Genomic DNA, 20,127 nt, shown 5'->3' with positions numbered 1-20,127 from the left:
AAAAGACAATTGCGTAGTATAATGTGAACACACATTGCTCATTATTCAAAGATCTTCTCTACAAAAATAAAACACAAAAAGGACCAAACAGAATTCAGAAAATCCAAAAGTTCAGATGAACTCGATGAACCAATTTTCAATTTACTTATCGTCATCACACTGCACACAAAAAGTGGTAATAAAGTGTTCTAGTTAATAATAGTGTTTGAAATGTGATTTGAAAATTGAATTATAGCATACATTTCCCAAGAAATTTCTTGTTTTTGCCTCACTTAAAATGTGCACGTCTTCCGAGTGTTATGTTCCATTTTTCAATATTTGGTGGTATTTTTATGGGGTGTTCGGATTGAGTTTTCAGATTATTCTAGTTATTTTGATACTTCGAAAACTTCCAGTTTCTATCAGAAATCTGAAATTTTATCTGATAAACACTGCCTGTATTCAAATTGCTCTAGTCATTTTTTCCTTCACAACTCAACACAGATTCCTGACGAATAGTACAACGTTGGCTATTCTTCCTGCTGGACCCTGTCGATATTTCAGACCAGAGGTCTGTTTTGCGAATTATCATATTGCAATGGCTTGTGGGTTGGCAGCTGGATTAGCTATTTTAATCACTGTTGTATTTCGTTTTCTCTCTTTAACTCTGAATCGAGTGACACGGAAAAGAAACATTATATTGATATCTCTATCCTATATTGCACCGATTTATGTGCTGGTAGGTCTTAGTTTTGATGTACGGTACCGCCCAAAAGATTATCAACTTTGGCTGTTTTCAGTGGAAAGTAACCGAGTTTGACAGTGTATTTCGGTGTCATCTGATTGTCCGAAAAATTTTACTTTGTATGGGTTGAATAGCGCAAAAATAGCACATAATTTTTGTAGTTGATCTTTTTTTTTTGTAGAGACACTATCTTGAAAGTTACAGGCTGTCAAAGTGAAAAGCTCCAAAATTTCGATAATATGAAATTAATCGGTTTCAGGGAGAAACGGGTTTGATTACCTCTAACTTTCAAGGCAGTGTCCGTACAAAAAATAGGCAACTACAAAAATTATCTGCTATGTTTGCTCTGTCCAACTCATACAAAATTGAATTTATCGGACATCCATGTGACACTGAAAAACACTGTCAAAGTTGGTAATTTTCCACTGAAATGAGCTAAAGTTGATAACCTTTTGAGCGGTACTGTACGACATATTCCAGCTCCAAGTTTCAGATAATTCCATTTACCGCTCCATGGGATTTCCATAAAGTCCAACTGGCTACAGCACACGATCACCCTACCTATAACTTGACTCCATATTTACCATTCCCAGGATTTTCTGACGTCAAAAGTTTTGAATTCATCTCAGCAACACTTGTTATAAGTCTTGGTGGCTATGGAATCCCGTTGGGTTGTTTGATTCTCACGACAAAGGGACTTACAATAATCAGAAAGCATCAACATATGGCAGATAAAACAAAGGAACAAGCAAGAAAACTGATTCATGGATTAATAGTTCAATCTATTCTACCAGTTATTGCATATGTTCCAATGGTTTCAAGTTATATTTACACTCAAACAACTGGTCAGGAAGTCCTTATTTCAGGTTGGTTAGAATAGTTTTAGAAAAATCGAAAAAATAATATTTCAGAGCACCTAACCCTTGTCACCAACGCGTTACCGGGTCTTATTGATCCTTTGATTTCTTGTTATTTTATTATTCCATTTCGACATGCCGTTTTAGATTTTTTATGCAAAAATCGAAGAGCACGAGATATTGTTGCCATAACAAATCACTCAAGTTCTGCTCCAACATAATTGATATTTTTCTTCTCGAATTCAAATGAAATCTACCAAATAACCATGTTTATTCTCAAACGTATTGACATGACTCATAATGTGGAATCAGATATTTTATATTAATTAACGCATTTGGACCGCCCGTTCTTTCCAAATCATTTAGAGTTGATGTTATGATTTCCTCAATTTGACGTCCCTTATCATAATGAACACGATCTGATCTACTTCGAGATTGACGCACTGTTCCTGAATACGTCTTGTTTTATAAAGAAGCAAAGATTAGAAAAACCAACTGAGTGGAGGCAAAAGTTGACGATAAAACGGAACCAACTGTGCTCCAATTCCTTGCATGGAAGTGATTCTTGAGAGAGTTTTCAAACAGAATTTCTTCTTTTCAACATCGAAAGAATAGAGACCAGCACGAACTCCTCTGACGAGTTGTGGTAGAACTGTCACTATAGATTGATGGTTTCGAAGAGCAATCAACAAATCAGTGATTCCAGTTTCAGCTACAAACCGGTATGGCTGAAATTAGTATATTGTGAATATGAGATAGAGATGAAAACCTACATGATCTAGTAGAGACATTCCAGTTGAGAACTTTGCAAGTAGATTACAAACTGTTTCATTTTTCATTTGAGATGGATCTTTCGCCCATCGCAGCTCTCTCGGTCTGAAAATATATAGATTTACCTGAAAATCCTACCAGGTTCTTCTCACTTTTCTCCTGCACCTCCAGAATGAACAATTCGCACATGAAGATCTCCACGTGAAAAGAGAGCACGGAATTGACTGCAGTCATCAGATACCTGGAATTGTGAGTAGATTTAATTCTTCTTTTTCAATGAAATTTACATTAGAATCTACACTTCTTGACCGATTTGGAGCAATCATTGGTAATGGAACAACACTTGTATTCTGTTGAACTGACTGCCAAGAAAACGGAGGGACCTAGAAAAGTTTGGAATGAAATGAGTTGAGTCATCTGGAACTAACTTTTCTGACTGTTGGAACTCGAGGAAGACTTGATTTAATAGTTCGGATATTCTCTCTTACAATATCTCGATTTCGGACGTAATATCTTTTGGAAGTTGTCCAATCGGAAATGTCCGAAAAATAATCGATAGGCTTGCTGGAAGAAAAATAAAACCGGAAAAAAATGATGAATGACTGAAAATCAACTAACGTTAATCTGATAGCTGGCAAGGACTTCTCTCGACATTCTCGATGAATTTTTGCCATTCCGACGGAGAAGAAGATTAAGAAGATGACAAAATTTTAGAGAAGCCTTACGAGTGGAAAATATGCGTTGAATAAACTCGATGTCCATGTCGTGTGTATAAGTGTGAAATGACTCTTTTCACAGAGGAAATAGCATATTTTATGGGCCACTGAGTACTGCTTCCGGTCGCCCTTTCTATGAAAATCTATGAAAATTTGTAAAAACATGACGAACAGAGTAGGCCCTATGCTGTTCTAAGGAGCGTCTCTGTGCTATGACTAAAACTCCATAGAGTACCCAACCTAGAGGGTGACACTTTCTGCCGGTGGTCCAGGGACTTTCGCTCACAGTTAGCGCGCTCAACGAGGAACGTTTCGTTTCTGCGAGTACTCGCCTTGCCGTCATGCAGCATCATCTCTCCTCGCTACGCGTTTTTATACCGACCCGCTTCGTAGCAGCCGACACTTCACGGGTTCCGCCACTCGCTATGTTTTGTGTGGGGGAGGCTCCGCCCACAATAGACAGGGGAGAGAGAGACGGATGATTTGGTGATCTTTGGTGGAGTAGTGTATATTTACAAAATGAAGGGAAGTTGATGCTTCAGTGATGTTCATATATACACTAAAACGCTTTGGCCGACTTTTCATTGTGGTGTAGTGGGTAACAGTTTTGATAACAAAGTGGAGATCGCGGGTTCAAATCCCCGAGAGTGAAAAAAAATGAAAAAAATCAACTGACTGGTTGGTTGCAAAATGAAACCTGGAAAATGAAAACATGAGAAAAAAAACCAGTTATTCATTAATTATTTTCAGTTCTAATTTGTTTTTTGATTTCTCTATCTTCACAAGTTGAGGATATTTATCTCATGTCTTTTTCTTTTTCTCCATTGTTCTTGATTTCTCACACGCACCGGGTTCACATAGTCATTCCAATCATTCTCCAAATCACAAACCACACATAGTCTTCGTCAAGCTTACACACAATGAGAGACTATACAAACTACAACTATTTCTACCGGTCAGTCAATCTGCAAGGTCATACGGGCGGCCTATTCAAGACGAGAAGAAGAAGAAGAAAACCTGCAGTAATCATCCTTTTTTGTTGCTTTCTGTTAACTGTTATCGGTTGATAAACCATTGCTTCGTCTGATTGACGTCTTCCGTCTGTCGATGTTACGTCAACTTATTCCATTTGTACTTTTGTTATTATGGAGGATTGAAGCTAGACCACAGGGTGGTGGAGAAGAACCGATTCCTATTTCAAAGTGAGTCAGTTTTAGTTTGAAATGAAATATATTAAATAAACTTCTAATTCAGAGACACATCATCTAGAAGAGCTTCGTATAACCATTCACCAAGTGAATTCGCGAGAGCCCCAGTAGAAGAAACGACACATAAACCAAGAAGAAGGCATAGGTAAATTTGAGAATGAGAGAGTATTAAATTTCAAAATCAAGAACTTTCAGACATCGTCAACCAAGTTATGACGAGGCACACGAAAAGCAAATGGAGCAATGGAGGCAACAAAGAAAAGAGGCGAATAAGGCTCGTCAAGCACAGTATGATCAGTACTATCAGGATTATTTTGATAGAATGAAGCAGTATGCGATCAATACACATGTCAGTAGGTATAACCAGTTGTTGGCTCAACAAGAAAAAGAGAAACAACGATTCGCTCAAAATATGGAAGAGTTTGGATTGAGAAGTTCCGCGTTAGGCATCGATCGCGCGGATATTGACTCTGGCACAACTGTTTCACAGAGACCGAGGTTCGGCGATATACTTTTGAGATCTAACAACAATTTGATTCCAGTTCTCCATTCGGAGGAATAACCGATAAAGCACAACTTGAAGAACGAGCAAAAGCAGCTGATGTACGTGGAATGATCGTGAACAGACCTCCATCTGCAGTCGAACCACGACCAGAAGATATTGATGTTCATAGAAAGGCTCTTCATTTGGAAGCTCTCTGCAATAGATTCCTCCCAACTGTCAGAAAACATTGTTTCAGTGGAAATAAGACAGAAGAGAGATATGGAAGCAAATGCAAGGGATATTTCCATGTGAGTTAAAGGGGACCACCGATTGTTTTGAACTAGTGAGCATTTCAGGATTGTCAAAGATTCCTTCCAAAATCTGATCCACTTTATAATATTGCCTATGCTTTCAATTCAAATGTTGGTTTGAATTTGGGAACATGGAGTGTAAAAGGAATTCCATATTACCCAATTAATGAAGAAGGAGCAATTGGAGCTGGAAGAGAAATGAATATTCCATTTGGATCATGGGGTGGAGGATACTCGGATCACATTGGAGTCAGAGATTACTGGTCTCAATACCAGGAGATCGGAGCGAATTGGTATGAAGGAAAGTATGGATACAAGTCTGGATGGAGTGTTCCATTGGTTCAATCATTGGGAATTGAAGGAGATACTCATGCAGTTGTATGTTTTGACTCTATTTATATTGACTAAAAGTAATCATTTCCAGGTGAGTGTTCCATTGAAACCAGGAGAGGCTGGAAAACCGATTGGTGTGGATGTCGGAGGAGGAGTTGGTCCATACTACCAACAGAATCAACATGTTGGAGTGGACTATCTCAATGGACAAGTTGGAACGAATTTCGGTGTTGGAGTACCGATGGCTGGAGTTGGAGTAAATACAGGAGTTGGTGTTTCGTTCCCAGGAGTCAATGATATAATGGGAAAAAAGAAGAGAAAATAGATGATGATTCTCATCGATTGTTAAAAAAAAAGAAACGGTTTATTCAAGAATGCTATTCAGGAATACATAACAAATACAACGAATGATCTAATTGTAAAACTTGATTTGTGAAAAATAAAATTAACTTTAAAATTTAAAATTTACAACTTTGCAATAAGATCAACTGGAACTGTTGGCAGTTCAGATGCTTCCAACAAGTCGACGTATGCATTTGAAATCACAACCTTTCCAGTTTCCTTCACTTTCATTTGGAATACGATTCGGTTTCCAGTTTTCCAGGTTTCAGTGACCAAAGTTTGTCCAGGAAGAACTGGAGAAGAGAATCGGACCTGAAATTGGAAATTCTGAATCTGATTTTTTAAAAGAATGTCTCACCTTGATAGCCTTGAACTTATTAGAATCATTCCCTGCCCAGGCAGCAATCACATGTCTCGTGGCGAATCCCAGACTACACAATCCATGAAGAATTGGAGTCTTGAATCCTGACATTTTAGCAAATTGTGGATCGACATGGAGAGGATTCATGTCTCCTGATCCAAGACGGTATAGAGCTGCTTGATCTACAGAAGTCTTCTGCTCAATTACAGCATCTGGAGCACGATCTGGCACTGTAGCAGCCTTGAATTCATGTGGAGATGTACGATCTCCACCGAAGTTTCCGGACCCAGTTTGGAAAGTACTGAATTGTTGAATGGCGACTTTTCTTCCATTCTCATCGAAAGTTGTGACATTTCCGAGAATCAATGCACCTGATCCTTTGTCAAGAATATCTACAACTCTTGCTTCAGATTTCAGTTTTCCCTCGGCTGGAAGTGGATGCAACACTTCAATGTATTGCTCTCCGTGAAGAACCCTAAATATAATTTTTTTTAAATTAAAAATCTAATTTTTGAAATGTAATGTTACTTTTGTAAATCGAATTCAACTCCTGGCCAATCCATCAAAGTATGAGCTTGGAATCCTGGAGCAACGATGAATGATGGGAGAACTTTGAAGTCTTCATCATTCTCATAGACATAGGAGAGATCTTCTTTTGCACGAGCACCAACTAAAAATTCAAGAAGTAAACAACTGTTCGGACATTATGAAACTAGAAAATGTTACCTCCTAAAGCATAAATAATAGCATCTCTCGTTGTATATTCGAATTCAGATGGTTCTGGTACATGGGCACAAGCCGTTTTCTTATCCATTTTGCAGAAAAAGTAACAACGAAAAATGAAACAGAAAATGGCAACACCTAATAAGAAGACAGGAACATCGGTACAGTGTAGTCAAGAGTTGTTGATGACCCCGTCAGTTGATAAGACAACATTGCGGACTACATTTCGAGTGAAAAATCAATGAATTCTTTTAGAAAATAAAAGATTCTGGTGTTACAATACAGGTTTCATGTATCTAATTGACAGGAATTACAGTAATAATTCGGAGAGAATTGTGTTGAAAATTAATGGACTGAATCCAAAATTAATCTATTTGAATCATTATGAGATGTTCTGTATTATAATTAATTCCACGTTTTATGTTTCAGGATTTTTATCCAGAACACATCACTTCGATGAAAAAGTTTTAACAAACAGTACACCAAATTTAAAGGCGCATGTTGTACAACAGACTGGTCTCGACACGAATTACAGCTTGTCAATTTCACCGTGTTCATTATGCTACTGAACGTTTCGTTTTTTCACCGTGAACATGTGTAAATACGTGTATTTTTCTGAAAATAAACTGGAATAAACTTTAAATCTAACTGATAAAGTATTGTCAAGCGTACTTCTGCTTGTGCGATAGGAGAGAATTTTGGTTGACCAATCGTCCTGCTTACTTAAAGGTAAAACGAAATGTCCAGTAACTTTCAAAGTATTCGTTTTTACCTACTAGTAAGTGTGCACACTGGTGTATGGCTACGTATAAGTGTACATGTTATTCGGAAAAAATCGTCAGCGACAGCCGTTTGCCTGAATCTTTTCTACTGCACTCCGTCTTATTAGTGCGTAGTCCGGACTGTTCAAAGTACAACGGGCAAAGTCCACAACAGATAGCAATACCTCCTTTCTACACGTGGCCTCTTTATCTTTTGTGTACGCTCGCGATTTGCCAGTTTGCCAGACAAAATACGGAGTTGACCGCATAGAGAATTAATGTCGCTTTTTCGAGTTTATAGATTTCAATAGAACATTTACTTTCCTGTCTGAAATTCAATCGTATTTTAAATTTTTTATTGTTCGCTGTTGTTTGTAAACTTCTTGGTAGTTTTTTGTCGGATTTGCAACTGCAATGGTACAGCATTCTTCTGTTTATAATATGTAATCATTGGCAATAATTAGTTGTTTTCTTGTAACAGAAACTCCGAGTGTTCTCTGTTTCATCACAACCAATTTAGTGGGACACTCAGTATTCTTTCTCTCTCTCTGTCTCTGTATTCTTTGCCCTCTTTTCCGTCTGCGCCTCTCTACTATTCTATTCTCCGTTCGACAACCAAGTTGTTTTCATCTTTTATCTCCTCCGTCATTCTTGTTTGCTTCACTGATTCAAAATTATATCATTGCTTTATTTTTCAGAGTAAAATGCTTTCAACACTCAGCAAGACTGCGCGAATCTCTCAAACGAGGTTCCTTCGACTCTCGCATTCGGCTGCTGCCAAAGATGCTAAGCCGAAAAAGGCACCGGTTGCCGCAGTGGATAGCCCATCGTTCGTCATGAACCTCTTCAGAGGAAAAGCTGTCACTGATCAGGTATGTATTACTACTGATAGTTTATAAAATATTCGTTTGTTTTCAGGTGTTCCCGTATCCATTAAACATGACCGAAGAACAAAAGGAGACACTCGGAATGGTTATGTCACCACTTGAAAAGATGCTCATCGAAGTCAATGATGTTGTAAAGTAAGACTGTTTCATCAATAATGCATAATTAATTAGTTGTATCTCAGAAATGACGAAACTTCCGATATTCCACGAGCAGTTCTCGATCAATTCGCCGAACTCGGAACTTTTGGAGTTCTCGTTCCACCAGAGCTCGAAGGATCCGGTTTCAATAACTCTCAAATGGCTAGAGTCGCCGAAATCGTTGGAGCTTACGATTTGGGATTCGGAGTTGTAATGGGTGCTCATCAGTCCATTGGATACAAAGGAATTCTTCTGGAGGGTACTGACGCCCAGAAACAAAAATATCTCCCGGATTTGGCCACTGGGCGAAAGTTCGCCGCGTTTGCTCTCACCGAGCCAACCACTGGATCCGATGCTAGCGTGAGTTAATATAATACGAAAGATTAAATTTAAAAATCACATTATTTTCAGTCTGTGAGAACCAGAGCCGAACTTTCCGCCGATGGAAAGCATTACGTTTTGAATGGTGGAAAGATCTGGATCTCAAACGGAGGATTCGCTGACGTTTTCACTGTTTTCGCTCAGACTCCAGTTAAGCTTGCCGATGGATCCACAAAGGATAAAATGTCGGCTTTCATCGTAGAAAGAGCCTTCGGAGGAGTTACTAGCGGACCACAGGAGAAAAAAATGGGAATCAAGGGATCAAACACAACGGAAGTTCACTTTGATAACGTCAAAATTCCAGTTGAGAACCTTCTTGGAAAAGAAGGAGAAGGATTCAAAGTTGCCATGAACATCTTGAATAACGGAAGATTCGGAATTCCAGCTGCGTGCACTGGAGCAATGAAGCATTGTATTCAAAAGACTGTTGATCACATCACCACTCGTGTTCAATTTGGAAAGAAACTTCAAGAGTTTGGAAACGTCCAAGAGAAACTTGTTGAAATGATTTCAAAACTTTATGCTACTGAGTCAATTGTCTACATGCTCTCGTCTAACATGGATAGAGGAATTAAAGAGTATCAATTGGAAGCTGCTATCGGAAAAGTTCTTGCTTCGGAAAACGCCTGGCATGTATGTGATGACGCTATTCAAGTTCACGGAGGAATGGGATTCATGCGAGAGACCGGACTTGAGCGTGTTCTCCGTGATCTCCGTATCTTCAGAATTTTCGAAGGAGCCAACGACGTTCTTCGTCTCTTCATTGCCCTCACCGGAGCCCAACATGCTGGAAAGCACCTCGCCGAACAAGCATCTGGAGTTGGAGGCCTCATTGGATTGGCTGTTTCGAGAGTCACCGGGTATCTTTTTTCTATCGCATTTTTATCGGAATCTTTTTATCTTTCAGCGGAAATACTGGATCGAACTTCGGACAAGTCGTCGATTCCAGTCTTCAAGATTCTGCCAAGGCTTTGGATCAGCAAATCGCCTTGTTCGGTCAAACTGTACAAGGATTGCTGATGAAGCACAAAAAGGGAATCATTGGTAAATAAAGACGTTAATGTTAGTATTCTGAATGTTTTATTTTAGATCGCCAATACGAAATGCACCGCGTCGCCAACGCTGCCATTGACATCTACAGTTCTGCAGCTGTTCTCTCCCGTGCCACATATGCCATCAAGCATAAGGCTTCGAGTGCCGATTTTGAGCGGAAGGTTGCCATCTACTATGTCGAAAAGGTATTGAAAAACAAACTAAACTTTTTACTGAAAATTATATTCCAGGCTATGAGATCTTCGAACAGATACCTGAAGGATGCTGCAAACGGTACCGAGAACAAAGAGAAAGTTGCAACGATCGAATCATTGGCAAAGGAAGTGTGCGGAAACGGAGGACTCACCCTCCAGCATCCGGTTGAACTGTAAACTTCTGATTTTTCATTCGTTTTACTAGTATCTCCCTCGATTAAAATTTGTATTTTTAGCCGGACTGTATGTATCTAGTTTTTAATGCCTTCTTTTTGATCTTTCGGGTGCGAGTTTTATTTCATGTGCTATGAACAAATCATAAAGTAATTTTAAAGATATTTCAATACGAAATGAAAAATTAATTTAAAATCTTTTAAATAAAAATTAGCGGATCGAGAATCTGATCCTCGTCTGAGTTCTTTTCATAGACTAGTCCAGAGGCCGTATACTTCTCGTTAAATACACCAATTTGGTCGAAACCGAACCATCCGGCAAATGGATTCGATGGTTTTGATGTCTTTGGAAGCCATCCTTTCGTTTCGCCAAACGTTTGAAGTTTCTGTGTGTAAGTACTGTGCCAGTATCTGAAACTTCACCGATGGGTTAACTTGTTTCGATATTTTGTTTACCTATCAAAAACGGCTTTCATCTGTCGATTGATATCTCCATGGAATGGTGCTTCGTCAACGACCACAGCGGTTCCAGTTGATTTATAAAAGTATTCTGGTGCATAATTCGACGATCCAATGATTGTTCGAGTTTCGGAAAGCATGAACTTTGCGTGCATCTTACGATCTTTATATGCTTCTTGAGCCGTTTGAGGAATCAAGATGAATTTCTGAAAGTTGTGAAAATAATCGGAAGCTAGAATTAAGACACTCACAATTTGAATGAAACGATTTTCAGAAGGAGAATGCAAGACAGAAAGGCTATGAAGATAAGAGAACATCAATTTTTGTTCTTCTTTTTGATCTCCAGAAACTAGGATTCTAAATTTGATTCCACGAGAAATACTCATCCGAATAGCATTGTCGATTTGGGAAAAAAATCTGAAATTATTAATACATTCTATGACTGAAACTCAGATGACAAACTCTCGATTCTTGAAATAAATCCAAGATGGGAAGTACTGCATAACAGAGATGTCAACGAAGTTATCTGCTTCGTAAATCAAATTCAGAAGTGCTTCAAGATCCCAACTGTGTGAAGAATTCAGAAGGAATGATGGTGATGCCTGGGAGAAAATAATGGGAAAGATGAGAGAAAAAATAAAAATACCAAAAACTGGAAAGTTGAATTTCCAATTTTATGAGGTTCAAAATCAACAGTTTCCATCTTTTCTTTCCCGGAAAGTGAGTTGAAAATCTCGTCGAACAGTCGAGAAGCATCTTGTGCAATACACGGACAATCATGGAATTCGAGACCAATTTCGAGTTTCTGAAGAAAAAAAACTTTAAAGTGCCAACAAAAACAAAAAATATTTTGAAACCTGCGAGAAAGATTTCCATTCGAAATTCAAACTTCCAACGAACAAATGTCTATCATCAACAATGAATGCTTTACTGTGTTGAACACCTCCACCTCCTCCATTCATACTATTCATATCGAGTCCTTGTCTCTGAATCAATCCGAGTCTTTCCATTTCATCTGCATCATAATCATTCTCTGGAAACGTCGGTGGTTGACAATCAATCAATTTTATCAGTATTCCAGATTTCGCTTGTTCTTCGAGGATACTGTAGATTTGACGTCCTTCGAATGTGGAGTTATCCACGTCATATCGAAGTTCCTTTCCACGAAGATTCATTTTATAGGCGAATATATCAATCTCGCTGAAACAATTCTATGTTTGGTGAAGTTTCATTCACTCACCTTCTAGCAGTTCCAAGTAGCTCCGCCCATGACTCATACGCATTCTTTGTGTGAACTCTGTCAGCAAACCAAATCCCACGTGGAATCGATTCAACCACCGAAACACTGAAAACTTTCGATATATTTGTAAACAAATTTTGAATATTCAATTAAAAAATGAACCGGTTTATTATTTATATCAATCATCGACCACGTTGTCAAAATAACCAGAAATAATATGAATCGTATCTTCGATCCACTCGACGAACCTGCATGTTTTGCCACATTCAACACCGGTTGGAGGGATAACAGTTGGATCTGGGTGTACTGTAGATTCAGATGAAGAAGTAGAAGAAGAAGAAGACGTTGAGCTGGTGGTGGATTCAGATTTAGAAGCCATAGACGTTGTGGAAAGATCTGAAATACCAAAACGGTTACATAAATGGCTTCATAAAAGTTACCTGCAGTTTGTGTAGTCTCACTGACTACAGTAGTCGCCTCAGAAGTTGTGGGGGTTACTGTAGTTGTGACAGTCACAGGGATTAGTGTACTGTTATCTCCATCTTTATGATCTTCGTCAGAATTACTTGATGATGAATCACTTTCAGATGTTGAAGTACTTCTATCCGTACTAGTTATCATTGGTTCTGTACTAGATGAATATGGACTTGTTTCAGGATATAATGAAGCTGTTGTTCGAGGAGAATATGTAGTTTTGACGTCATCTGAATCATCTGGAGTCTCCGGAAGACGATGAACAATATTAATGACAACGACAATGACAACGAGAGCAACAACAATAGCAGATACCACATAGATTGGAAGTTTAGTCCGAGTTTTAGGAGGTTTCGAGAGGACTGTCGGCAATTCGGAAGACACCGACATTTTGGTAGAGAATGAAACGAAACGGGCAAATGGACATACATACTCTTTCAATTTGCATGAGCCGATTTAGGTGATGATTCAGTTGGGAGGGAAGAGGTGGACGAGTTGTTATTGATTTGATAGTGAGTGGGAAGAGAAGAGTTGACGTCTACAGGGGTTGGGAGATTTTGAAGAATAGAAGAAAGTGGTGTGCGGTGTAATCAAATTTCTGAAATACTGCTCCCGACACACAAAGACAGGAAACCAAATTCTGAATTCATAGAAGTTCAAACCCATATCTAAAAAAAGTAATCAAATTTCACATCAATCTACTCTATCAACGCCTAAAGCTCTTTTTCCGTTGATTTTTCAGAGATCTTCTCCATCTTTTTCTCATGATTTTGCAATTTTCCAATTCTCAAACCGTCAGGCTCAAAGAGCTCAAGAACCAATGCATATTCGCAACTCAATTCTAATTTAGAAGATCAGAACGTGATTCCCTCCCTCCCACCACGTGTTTGTCTTCAGATGCTCTTCTCTAAATTAAGAAATTCTGAAGGTTCTCTGATTTCTTTTCCGTTCCTTATTGCTCTGCTTGACGGCTTCTGATGGTCATTCTTTGAGTTTATTCAAAAGTTGCAAGTGGTTTGAATTCTCACGAGATCTGCACGTAGGCACCTGATGTTCTTTCTATTTCTGAATTAGTCGGAGCATGAACAAAACAAAATCAAAAGAAACACGATTTTTCTCACAGTCTTTCGGAGAAAATGTCATAAATTTATTTGCACGAGACGAGGATTCGCATGATGTGATTTCGAAAATAAAACATTTGTTTTGAAAAAAAAAGCAGAGAATCAAAACTCATCGGTACTTTGGTATGGGTATATGATGCATCAAAGAAGGCTCATTGGGTTTTGGAGAGATGGGAAAAAGTTCAGGTATGGGAAGAAATCACCAATAAATTGACATTATTCCGGTTTCCTGTCGAGATGGAGAGAATCTGAATAACTTTCAGAATGGTATTGTTTAAAAGGCTCCGGGACATCTCGAAACCGCGACAATTTGAAACCAGACATATCAAAAACCAAACATTTCGAAACCGGAGATTTCGAAACCGGAACCTCGGAACCATAATACTACGTTTTTCAAAAATAAAATTTATTCGTGTTTCACCGCTTTCGAAATGCCCTGGAGCTGTTTAAAATATTCCTTCCTGAAATGTTTTGAAAAATATCTCTGTTTTCATCTGAATTCGGTGTAAAATCGGAATAAAATCTTGTCCATGCTCAATAATAATTCGATTTTTTCATATATTGAAAAAAATTCTTCATTCGCGATAAGGACTGTTTCTGCTCTCTGATGATAGTGAATCTAGAAACTAAAGAATCTGCGGTCACTCCCCAGTTGGCACTATACCAGCAGACTTCTGAAGTTTTGGGTTGAAAATCCTAAAGACTTGATTATTCTTTTGAAATTATCTGTAGTAATCAATCTGTTGTGAAAATTATGTGGTCCCAAATTGGAAATTTCCTATGGTTTACAGATATTTTCATTCAAAAGTGTTCCGGACCAAACTCTGACATGTTTCACTTTTTTATGATCCTCTCATTCTGTTTCCACAATAGCCAATTCCTTCGTCCACTGGCGTGGTTTCTCCTTTTCCATCTGTTTTCGAGTATCAATACTACTGTGGGAATTCTTATTCAGAAGGTTCAAAAATATGTAGTTCTCTCATCGTAAGCTCCGCCCAACACGTGTTGATGCCGTCGTCGTTCGAGATAAACATATCCGCTTCGTTTATTTCCATTTTTGCAAGGTGGTCAGTTCTGTGACTTTTGTGTTCAGATATTGGTGATCAGTCCTTATAAATAAGGAATACTTTAATAGTTCACTTTAGAATCATCATAACAGAACCACTCAGACCATCTGAGATCTCACAAAAATATCATTGAATTTCTTAGTATTTCGTTGTCCTAATCCAAACCACAACAAACATTTTTAACGTTTTATGAGGGTTGCGATTTAATTAAAACGTGCCAAGCACATGGTGGTGACCCGTGTCCTCTGACACCCGCCCCAATACCAACTCATCGTTTTCCGTTTGTCTTCGTCACTTGTCTCCGTCATACTCCAGAATAGTAGCCATGATATTTCAGGCGATGTTCCCGGGTGATGGAGAGATTCTTCTCAGGAGTCGACTCTATGTTATTTGTGGAATTCTTGTACTTATTCCTAATACTATTTGTCTCGTTGTATTCAATTCCAGCAAGGATTTCAGACAGAGATTCGTGTTTTTCACATTGTTATCTGTTTCTGATTTGGTATGTTTTGAATTCAGAAATATGGAATCATTGCGAAATTTCAGATTAATGGAGTATCATTCATTATGTCAGGAGCTGGTAGATTGGATCTCTTATTCCACGATAAATATCATTTCAAGACCAGCAGTTACGAGTGTATGACTGGATATTTGTGGCCAATATTTCTACTATTCGGTGGTCAATTACCTGCAACATTCCATTGTCTCTTGACTGTTGAAAGAGTTCTGGCAGTGAATAGAGTCAGTTGGTACCGTAGTCGATGGACTTGGAGGCACAGATTGTATCTATCTTCTTTAGGAATCTTCATTTGTGTGGTAAGTGGTCTCAGACATCTGAAATTCATAATCTTCTTTCCAGTTCCTCAGTTTCATTGCCTTTCTTGTCTCCTTTGCATCCCCAACTTTAAATGAGAACCGTATTTGTGCAGTGATGGATTCAACTGGAATCATCTATGGAACTATTCATTATTGCTGGATTGCTTTATCTTATATGATTGCATTCGCAGTTACTCTCAACCTATTTTTGAGATCCCACGGCTCCAAGGTATCCTTCATTTCCCATTTGTCATCAGACTCGTAGTCCAACAAGATTGAAGATTGAAACAAGAATCAACTCTCATTCTCTCTTTTTTTCAGTTCTTAAATCACACGGAAAAAAGAAAACAAATGGCGATTCTCATCTTGTCGGGAATAAATGTTTTGATGGTGAGCGTGCCGAACTTTGTGCTCGTAGCTGATCAGTGGCATACAGACGAATTCGACGTACTTCTTGTTGGTCAGTTTTCTCCGTGCAAAAATGTTTCGCGTCGTTGGATAAAAAGGGAGATAACAACGGCGTGTTTTGGCTTGAGCAAAAGTCACAAATCATGAAAATAAAGTAGATTCTTGCTAAGAGAAGATCTGTGGTTTTTGATCAAGGAAATTTTGTAAAAGGAAGTTTGATAATTTGAGAGATTCATCATTTCTGAAATACTTCCATATCAACTAGAACGAGTTAGAATCGCAACTTGCAGAATATCAGTTGAACAGAAATTAGTACGAACTCGAGTCCTTTAGAATTCAGGCGATGACATAAAAGTTTGAATATATAATCGGGATTAAGCTATCAAAAATTAAATATTTTCTAGAATAGCAGATGAACGTCACAAGCTTCAGAAGGAGCAAATACTCTTCTTCTATAGATTTATAAATCTAAATTATTTTCCAGGTGTCGCCTATCTGTTATATGGATTCCAATCTTGTTTCAACCTTCCAATTTTCTATTTCTTCCGTCTGGAATTCCGCCGTCGATGTCACGAACTTCTCCGATTCCGTCGTACTGGATCGAACACAATTGTCGTAAGTCGAAAGAATACCATTTTCATTTTCAGCTATTTTCAGTTCTTCATATTTTTCAGTCGAACGACATGAGTCGACAAAAACTATCACGCGTCAACGCTTCGTTTGTCAATACTGCTATTTGAATCTTCGTTTTTTTCTCTTTAAATATTTTTTATCCGAAAGAATTTTAAAATTGTACAAAAAAGAATGAATGAAGTTGTAATTTTGTAGGATTAGTAAAGAAATTAGAAAAAGAAAAAAGAAGAGATCGAGAGGGGGATTAAGGGGAAGAATTAGAAGACGTGGAATACGGTATTGAAGAGGTGATGACACATGGATTTAGTCGTAATAAAGACGAACTTTCGACGTGCTCACGAGAAGATCTCCGTCGTAGAATAGAGTCTCGACGACTACATTTCCGCTGAAAATAGATTCGGATGACTCAGAGAGTTTCAGACTTCCAAGTTATAATTATAAAGTGAAAATATCACTTAAAAATAGACTTCTCCCTGTTGAATTACCTGAGAAGAGATGGTGGGAACATTTGTGATTCTGGAGCTGCCTCAATCATATTCTGCCACGTGTTTGTCGAGTCTGGGATGACGAATCCAAAGTCGAAATACCACTCTGAAGTCGTCGGAATTAATAATAAGTTGTCATTCGGATACTATTTTATTCAGTTATCGCGTGCCGTTAACATGATGAATATTCGAACGATTCGCTTACCTTCGATGATGGTTCCCTTCAGATAAACACGTTGTTCCAATCGAAATTTCTCGATTTTGACTGAAGAAGTGAAGTTGATTTCACGAGATACAGTACGACACTTGAGAAGGTTCTTTGGGACGTGTGCTGAAATAAAACATTGGTTTTGAAAGTGTAATCTAGTTACTCTTGTAAGTCCTCCTCTGCTGTGACCCTCAACACAACAGACTACACCCTGTCTCCTTTCCTCTTTGCGTCGGTTTGTGTACGCTCTCTATGAGAAAGAAAAGATGCGGCAGCATGGCGCAGTGGTTGAGAGCGCGGGTGCTGTTCACAGCGGTCGTGCTCGACTCCACGCGTTGTCAGTGACGAAATTACTTACCGCCCCAGGCATAATGTTTGTGATGATTGGTTTATTCCGAGACTCTTTTGTAAAAATTTTTACCTTTGTGTTCTTTTTTTGGGTCAGCCATATCCTCGGTACTTTGCCAGAGTACTTTTCCAGTCTCAGCATCACGCAGATTCATCCAATTGAGTTTGAATCCGGCAAGAATACTCTCGGCACGTTCGCTCATTTTAGGATCTGGATGACGAGTTGCAGTAGTTGCCATAATTGGAATAAGACTCCCCTGAAGCAGAGTGAATGATGTTTTTGGAAAAGAAATGACGACAGAGTGAGGTAGAAGATAAAAAGGAATAAACCGGTCATCTCAGGAACAAGGAAAAATAAATATTGACAAAGAGTGACGAGTGGCGTAAAAAGAGCAAAAAAGGAAAGTGTTCCCTTCTGAATGATGTGGACAACACACGTGGATCATTATATATCAAATGTATACGGAAGTCGTGATATAAGTACCACTTACAAGTTATGAAAATCCGGAAAACGTGCGAAACAGAGAGATGGAGAAGGAGAAGAAGTTATACGAAATGGAACTAGTCTGGAGCACCTTCGCCTTTTTAAGTTAAATCGCTAAAGAAAGTTCTACCCAATTTATTGGTGACTGAGTTACAAAATGTACAAGAATAGGGAGTTCGAATTAGTCTTCAGACTTCCGTTTTTGTTTTTCATTTGTATAATGGATTCCGCAATGAAAACGAAGGTATTGAGAGACTGAACCAAACAAAAAGAAGACGAAGAAGGAGAAAGAGAGAGGAAGAGAAATAGAAACTGAAAAAAAACTGAGAATGTCGTATAATTAGGTTTTGCTGTCTTTTTTCTTTTGACATGTGTCTTGAAGGAAAAGGGAAAATATGTAAACGGGTTGAGCCATATTTCATTCCAAAGAGGTATTGAGGAAGAAGAAAAAGACGAAGAAGAAGGCGTGAAAAAGTTTTCGAGATTTTTTGGGGAGGGGACGAGCACAATGTTTTCGCAGTGCTCTCCCAGCCATCACTCTCGACTGAGGCGCCTCCAAATTAACCGAAAAAGAGAGAGAGTCGTTGTAGGGAGGTGGGAGGATATAGAGTGTTGAAAATGGAGAGAATTAAAGAAAGAGAGAAAAGAGAAAATGGAAAAAAGAAGAGAGAAAAGGAAAGGCTCTATCGAAGAAGGCTGTGAAGAAAAAGTGAAGAAAAAGGGAAGAAGATGACGAAAATGGAAAAAGTTTTTCAAAAAGAGGAAAAGTCTAGATGGAAATGAGACTGAACAGGTGAGCAACCGGCTGGAGATGGGAAGGGGACGGAGTCTCGTTCTCTAGAATCATCAAGTAGATTGAGAGTGAGGGGATATATATGGAATATCTAGTGGTGGATGAAGAAGAGTGTACGGTACCAGAATAATTCAGAAATCGAAGGAATCTAGTAGTTCGAACATTCAAGAAATTCTTTCAGAGAATTACAAGAAGGTATGATATGGAAAACAGATTAAGAAAGAGTGAGTCTATCAAGAGCTCCTCTGATTCTGAAAGAAACTTAAAATCAGAAAAAAAATCTTCACTTGGTTCATCCCAATAGTTCTACATTTAGAGTATTCACTACAGATAGTCAGCGTTAGTTTTTTTGTGTTTTAGAGATCGAGAGCTTCATTTTTATAGTTGATAGGTTCTTGGTATCGAGCGTACTCTAACAGTTACGTCTCCTTGAAGTACATATATCAGAAACATTCGAACTGCTCGTACCCCTCTATAAATTGATAATTTTTCTGAAAATTCTGAAACTCGTACAATCATTCGTCTCCTATCCGAAACTTCCCTATCAAATGAACTAATGTTTTTAATTTTAACTCTCCTCTATTTTTCACTCCAAACACACTCCAAAATACTCTTAAAAACCCTCAAAAAGTGCCAGAACAAGAAAGTAAATATTTGCTGAAAAACATACTTTTTGTTATCTGTATAACTTGTTCCTCTGACGAAAATATCAACTAGACTCACTTGGAGACATAAAAGAAAAGGAACACAAAGAGAGATTCATGTTCAGCCATACAGAAAATTAATTATTCATTCAATGTCTGAAAAGAGTCTCATTGTTATTCGAGACATTCTCTTTTTCTGTTTTTTAGATGCAGAAAAGATTAAGAGATTTAACAAGGGATTTCCCCGTTAATGTATTAATTTGAATATCAAGAAGAATCCCTACAAACAGACAAAACATTATAAAAATTTTAGTTTCGAATGAGAAAAAAGGAAAAAAAAGAGAAATTGAATGTACTGAAAGCACTCGCTGTGAACCGAATCATTTATCCCCAATAATCCGTTTCATCCATTCTTTTTTGTGGTTTCAAATACAAAAACATTCGAAAAACGTTTTCAGTTTGTACATACATCAGAACGAGGAGAATCGACATATGTTGTCGTGAGAGAGAAGAAGGAGAAGAAGAGTGTG

The 20,127-nt window shown here is 38.2% G+C and overlaps 8 protein-coding genes across 8 annotated transcripts; 4 read left to right on the top strand and 4 right to left on the bottom strand.

Moving 5' to 3' along the window:
* Window positions 1-277: 277 nt before the first annotated feature.
* GCK72_006444 (uncharacterized protein) lies at window positions 278-1,802 on the top strand (the record flags this gene model as incomplete). Its single annotated transcript, XM_053725628.1, has 3 exons — window positions 278-622; window positions 1,218-1,590; window positions 1,636-1,802. The coding sequence occupies 3 exons, from the start codon at window positions 278-280 to the stop codon at window positions 1,800-1,802; spliced, it is 885 nt and encodes a 294-aa protein (XP_053589822.1).
* Window positions 1,803-1,857: 55 nt separating this feature from the next.
* On the bottom strand, window positions 1,858-3,026 carry GCK72_006443 (uncharacterized protein; the record flags this gene model as incomplete). The annotated part of the gene is made up of 7 exons (XM_003113706.2): window positions 1,858-2,030; window positions 2,078-2,309; window positions 2,355-2,457; window positions 2,505-2,593; window positions 2,640-2,735; window positions 2,781-2,916; window positions 2,971-3,026. The coding sequence occupies 7 exons, from the start codon at window positions 3,024-3,026 to the stop codon at window positions 1,858-1,860; spliced, it is 885 nt and encodes a 294-aa protein (XP_003113754.1).
* Window positions 3,027-4,175: 1,149 nt separating this feature from the next.
* Window positions 4,176-5,729, top strand: GCK72_006442 (uncharacterized protein; the record flags this gene model as incomplete). Its single annotated transcript, XM_003113762.1, has 6 exons — window positions 4,176-4,270; window positions 4,323-4,421; window positions 4,472-4,774; window positions 4,819-5,068; window positions 5,117-5,449; window positions 5,496-5,729. The coding sequence occupies 6 exons, from the start codon at window positions 4,176-4,178 to the stop codon at window positions 5,727-5,729; spliced, it is 1,314 nt and encodes a 437-aa protein (XP_003113810.1).
* Window positions 5,730-5,869: 140 nt separating this feature from the next.
* On the bottom strand, window positions 5,870-6,921 carry GCK72_006441 (uncharacterized protein; the record flags this gene model as incomplete). Its single annotated transcript, XM_003113582.2, has 4 exons — window positions 5,870-6,058; window positions 6,105-6,582; window positions 6,636-6,777; window positions 6,834-6,921. 4 exons carry the CDS (start codon window positions 6,919-6,921, stop codon window positions 5,870-5,872), a joined length of 897 nt encoding a protein of 298 aa, XP_003113630.1.
* Window positions 6,922-8,295: 1,374 nt separating this feature from the next.
* Window positions 8,296-10,421, top strand: GCK72_006440 (uncharacterized protein; the record flags this gene model as incomplete). Its single annotated transcript, XM_053725627.1, has 7 exons — window positions 8,296-8,463; window positions 8,510-8,613; window positions 8,661-8,976; window positions 9,028-9,857; window positions 9,905-10,041; window positions 10,087-10,235; window positions 10,281-10,421. The coding sequence occupies 7 exons, from the start codon at window positions 8,296-8,298 to the stop codon at window positions 10,419-10,421; spliced, it is 1,845 nt and encodes a 614-aa protein (XP_053589821.1).
* A 196-nt stretch (window positions 10,422-10,617) lies between these two features.
* Window positions 10,618-12,980, bottom strand: GCK72_006439 (uncharacterized protein; the record flags this gene model as incomplete). The annotated part of the gene is made up of 9 exons (XM_053725626.1): window positions 10,618-10,828; window positions 10,874-11,082; window positions 11,128-11,293; window positions 11,339-11,478; window positions 11,523-11,681; window positions 11,734-12,076; window positions 12,156-12,221; window positions 12,365-12,512; window positions 12,557-12,980. The coding sequence occupies 9 exons, from the start codon at window positions 12,978-12,980 to the stop codon at window positions 10,618-10,620; spliced, it is 1,866 nt and encodes a 621-aa protein (XP_053589820.1).
* Window positions 12,981-15,118: 2,138 nt separating this feature from the next.
* GCK72_006438 (uncharacterized protein) lies at window positions 15,119-16,742 on the top strand (the record flags this gene model as incomplete). Its single annotated transcript, XM_003113737.2, has 6 exons — window positions 15,119-15,280; window positions 15,325-15,594; window positions 15,638-15,823; window positions 15,916-16,054; window positions 16,487-16,617; window positions 16,677-16,742. 6 exons carry the CDS (start codon window positions 15,119-15,121, stop codon window positions 16,740-16,742), a joined length of 954 nt encoding a protein of 317 aa, XP_003113785.2.
* Window positions 16,743-16,938: 196 nt separating this feature from the next.
* On the bottom strand, window positions 16,939-17,915 carry GCK72_006437 (uncharacterized protein; the record flags this gene model as incomplete). Its single annotated transcript, XM_003113439.2, has 4 exons — window positions 16,939-17,020; window positions 17,121-17,226; window positions 17,326-17,451; window positions 17,750-17,915. 4 exons carry the CDS (start codon window positions 17,913-17,915, stop codon window positions 16,939-16,941), a joined length of 480 nt encoding a protein of 159 aa, XP_003113487.2.
* Window positions 17,916-20,127: the final 2,212 nt, after the last annotated feature.

Source organism: Caenorhabditis remanei, chromosome II (assembly GCF_010183535.1).
Source record: "Caenorhabditis remanei strain PX506 chromosome II, whole genome shotgun sequence".
Classification (NCBI taxonomy): domain Eukaryota; kingdom Metazoa; phylum Nematoda; class Chromadorea; order Rhabditida; family Rhabditidae; genus Caenorhabditis; species Caenorhabditis remanei.
The sequence above is the reverse complement of the archived record's forward strand: the minus strand, read 5'-3'. Positions and strand labels throughout refer to the sequence as shown.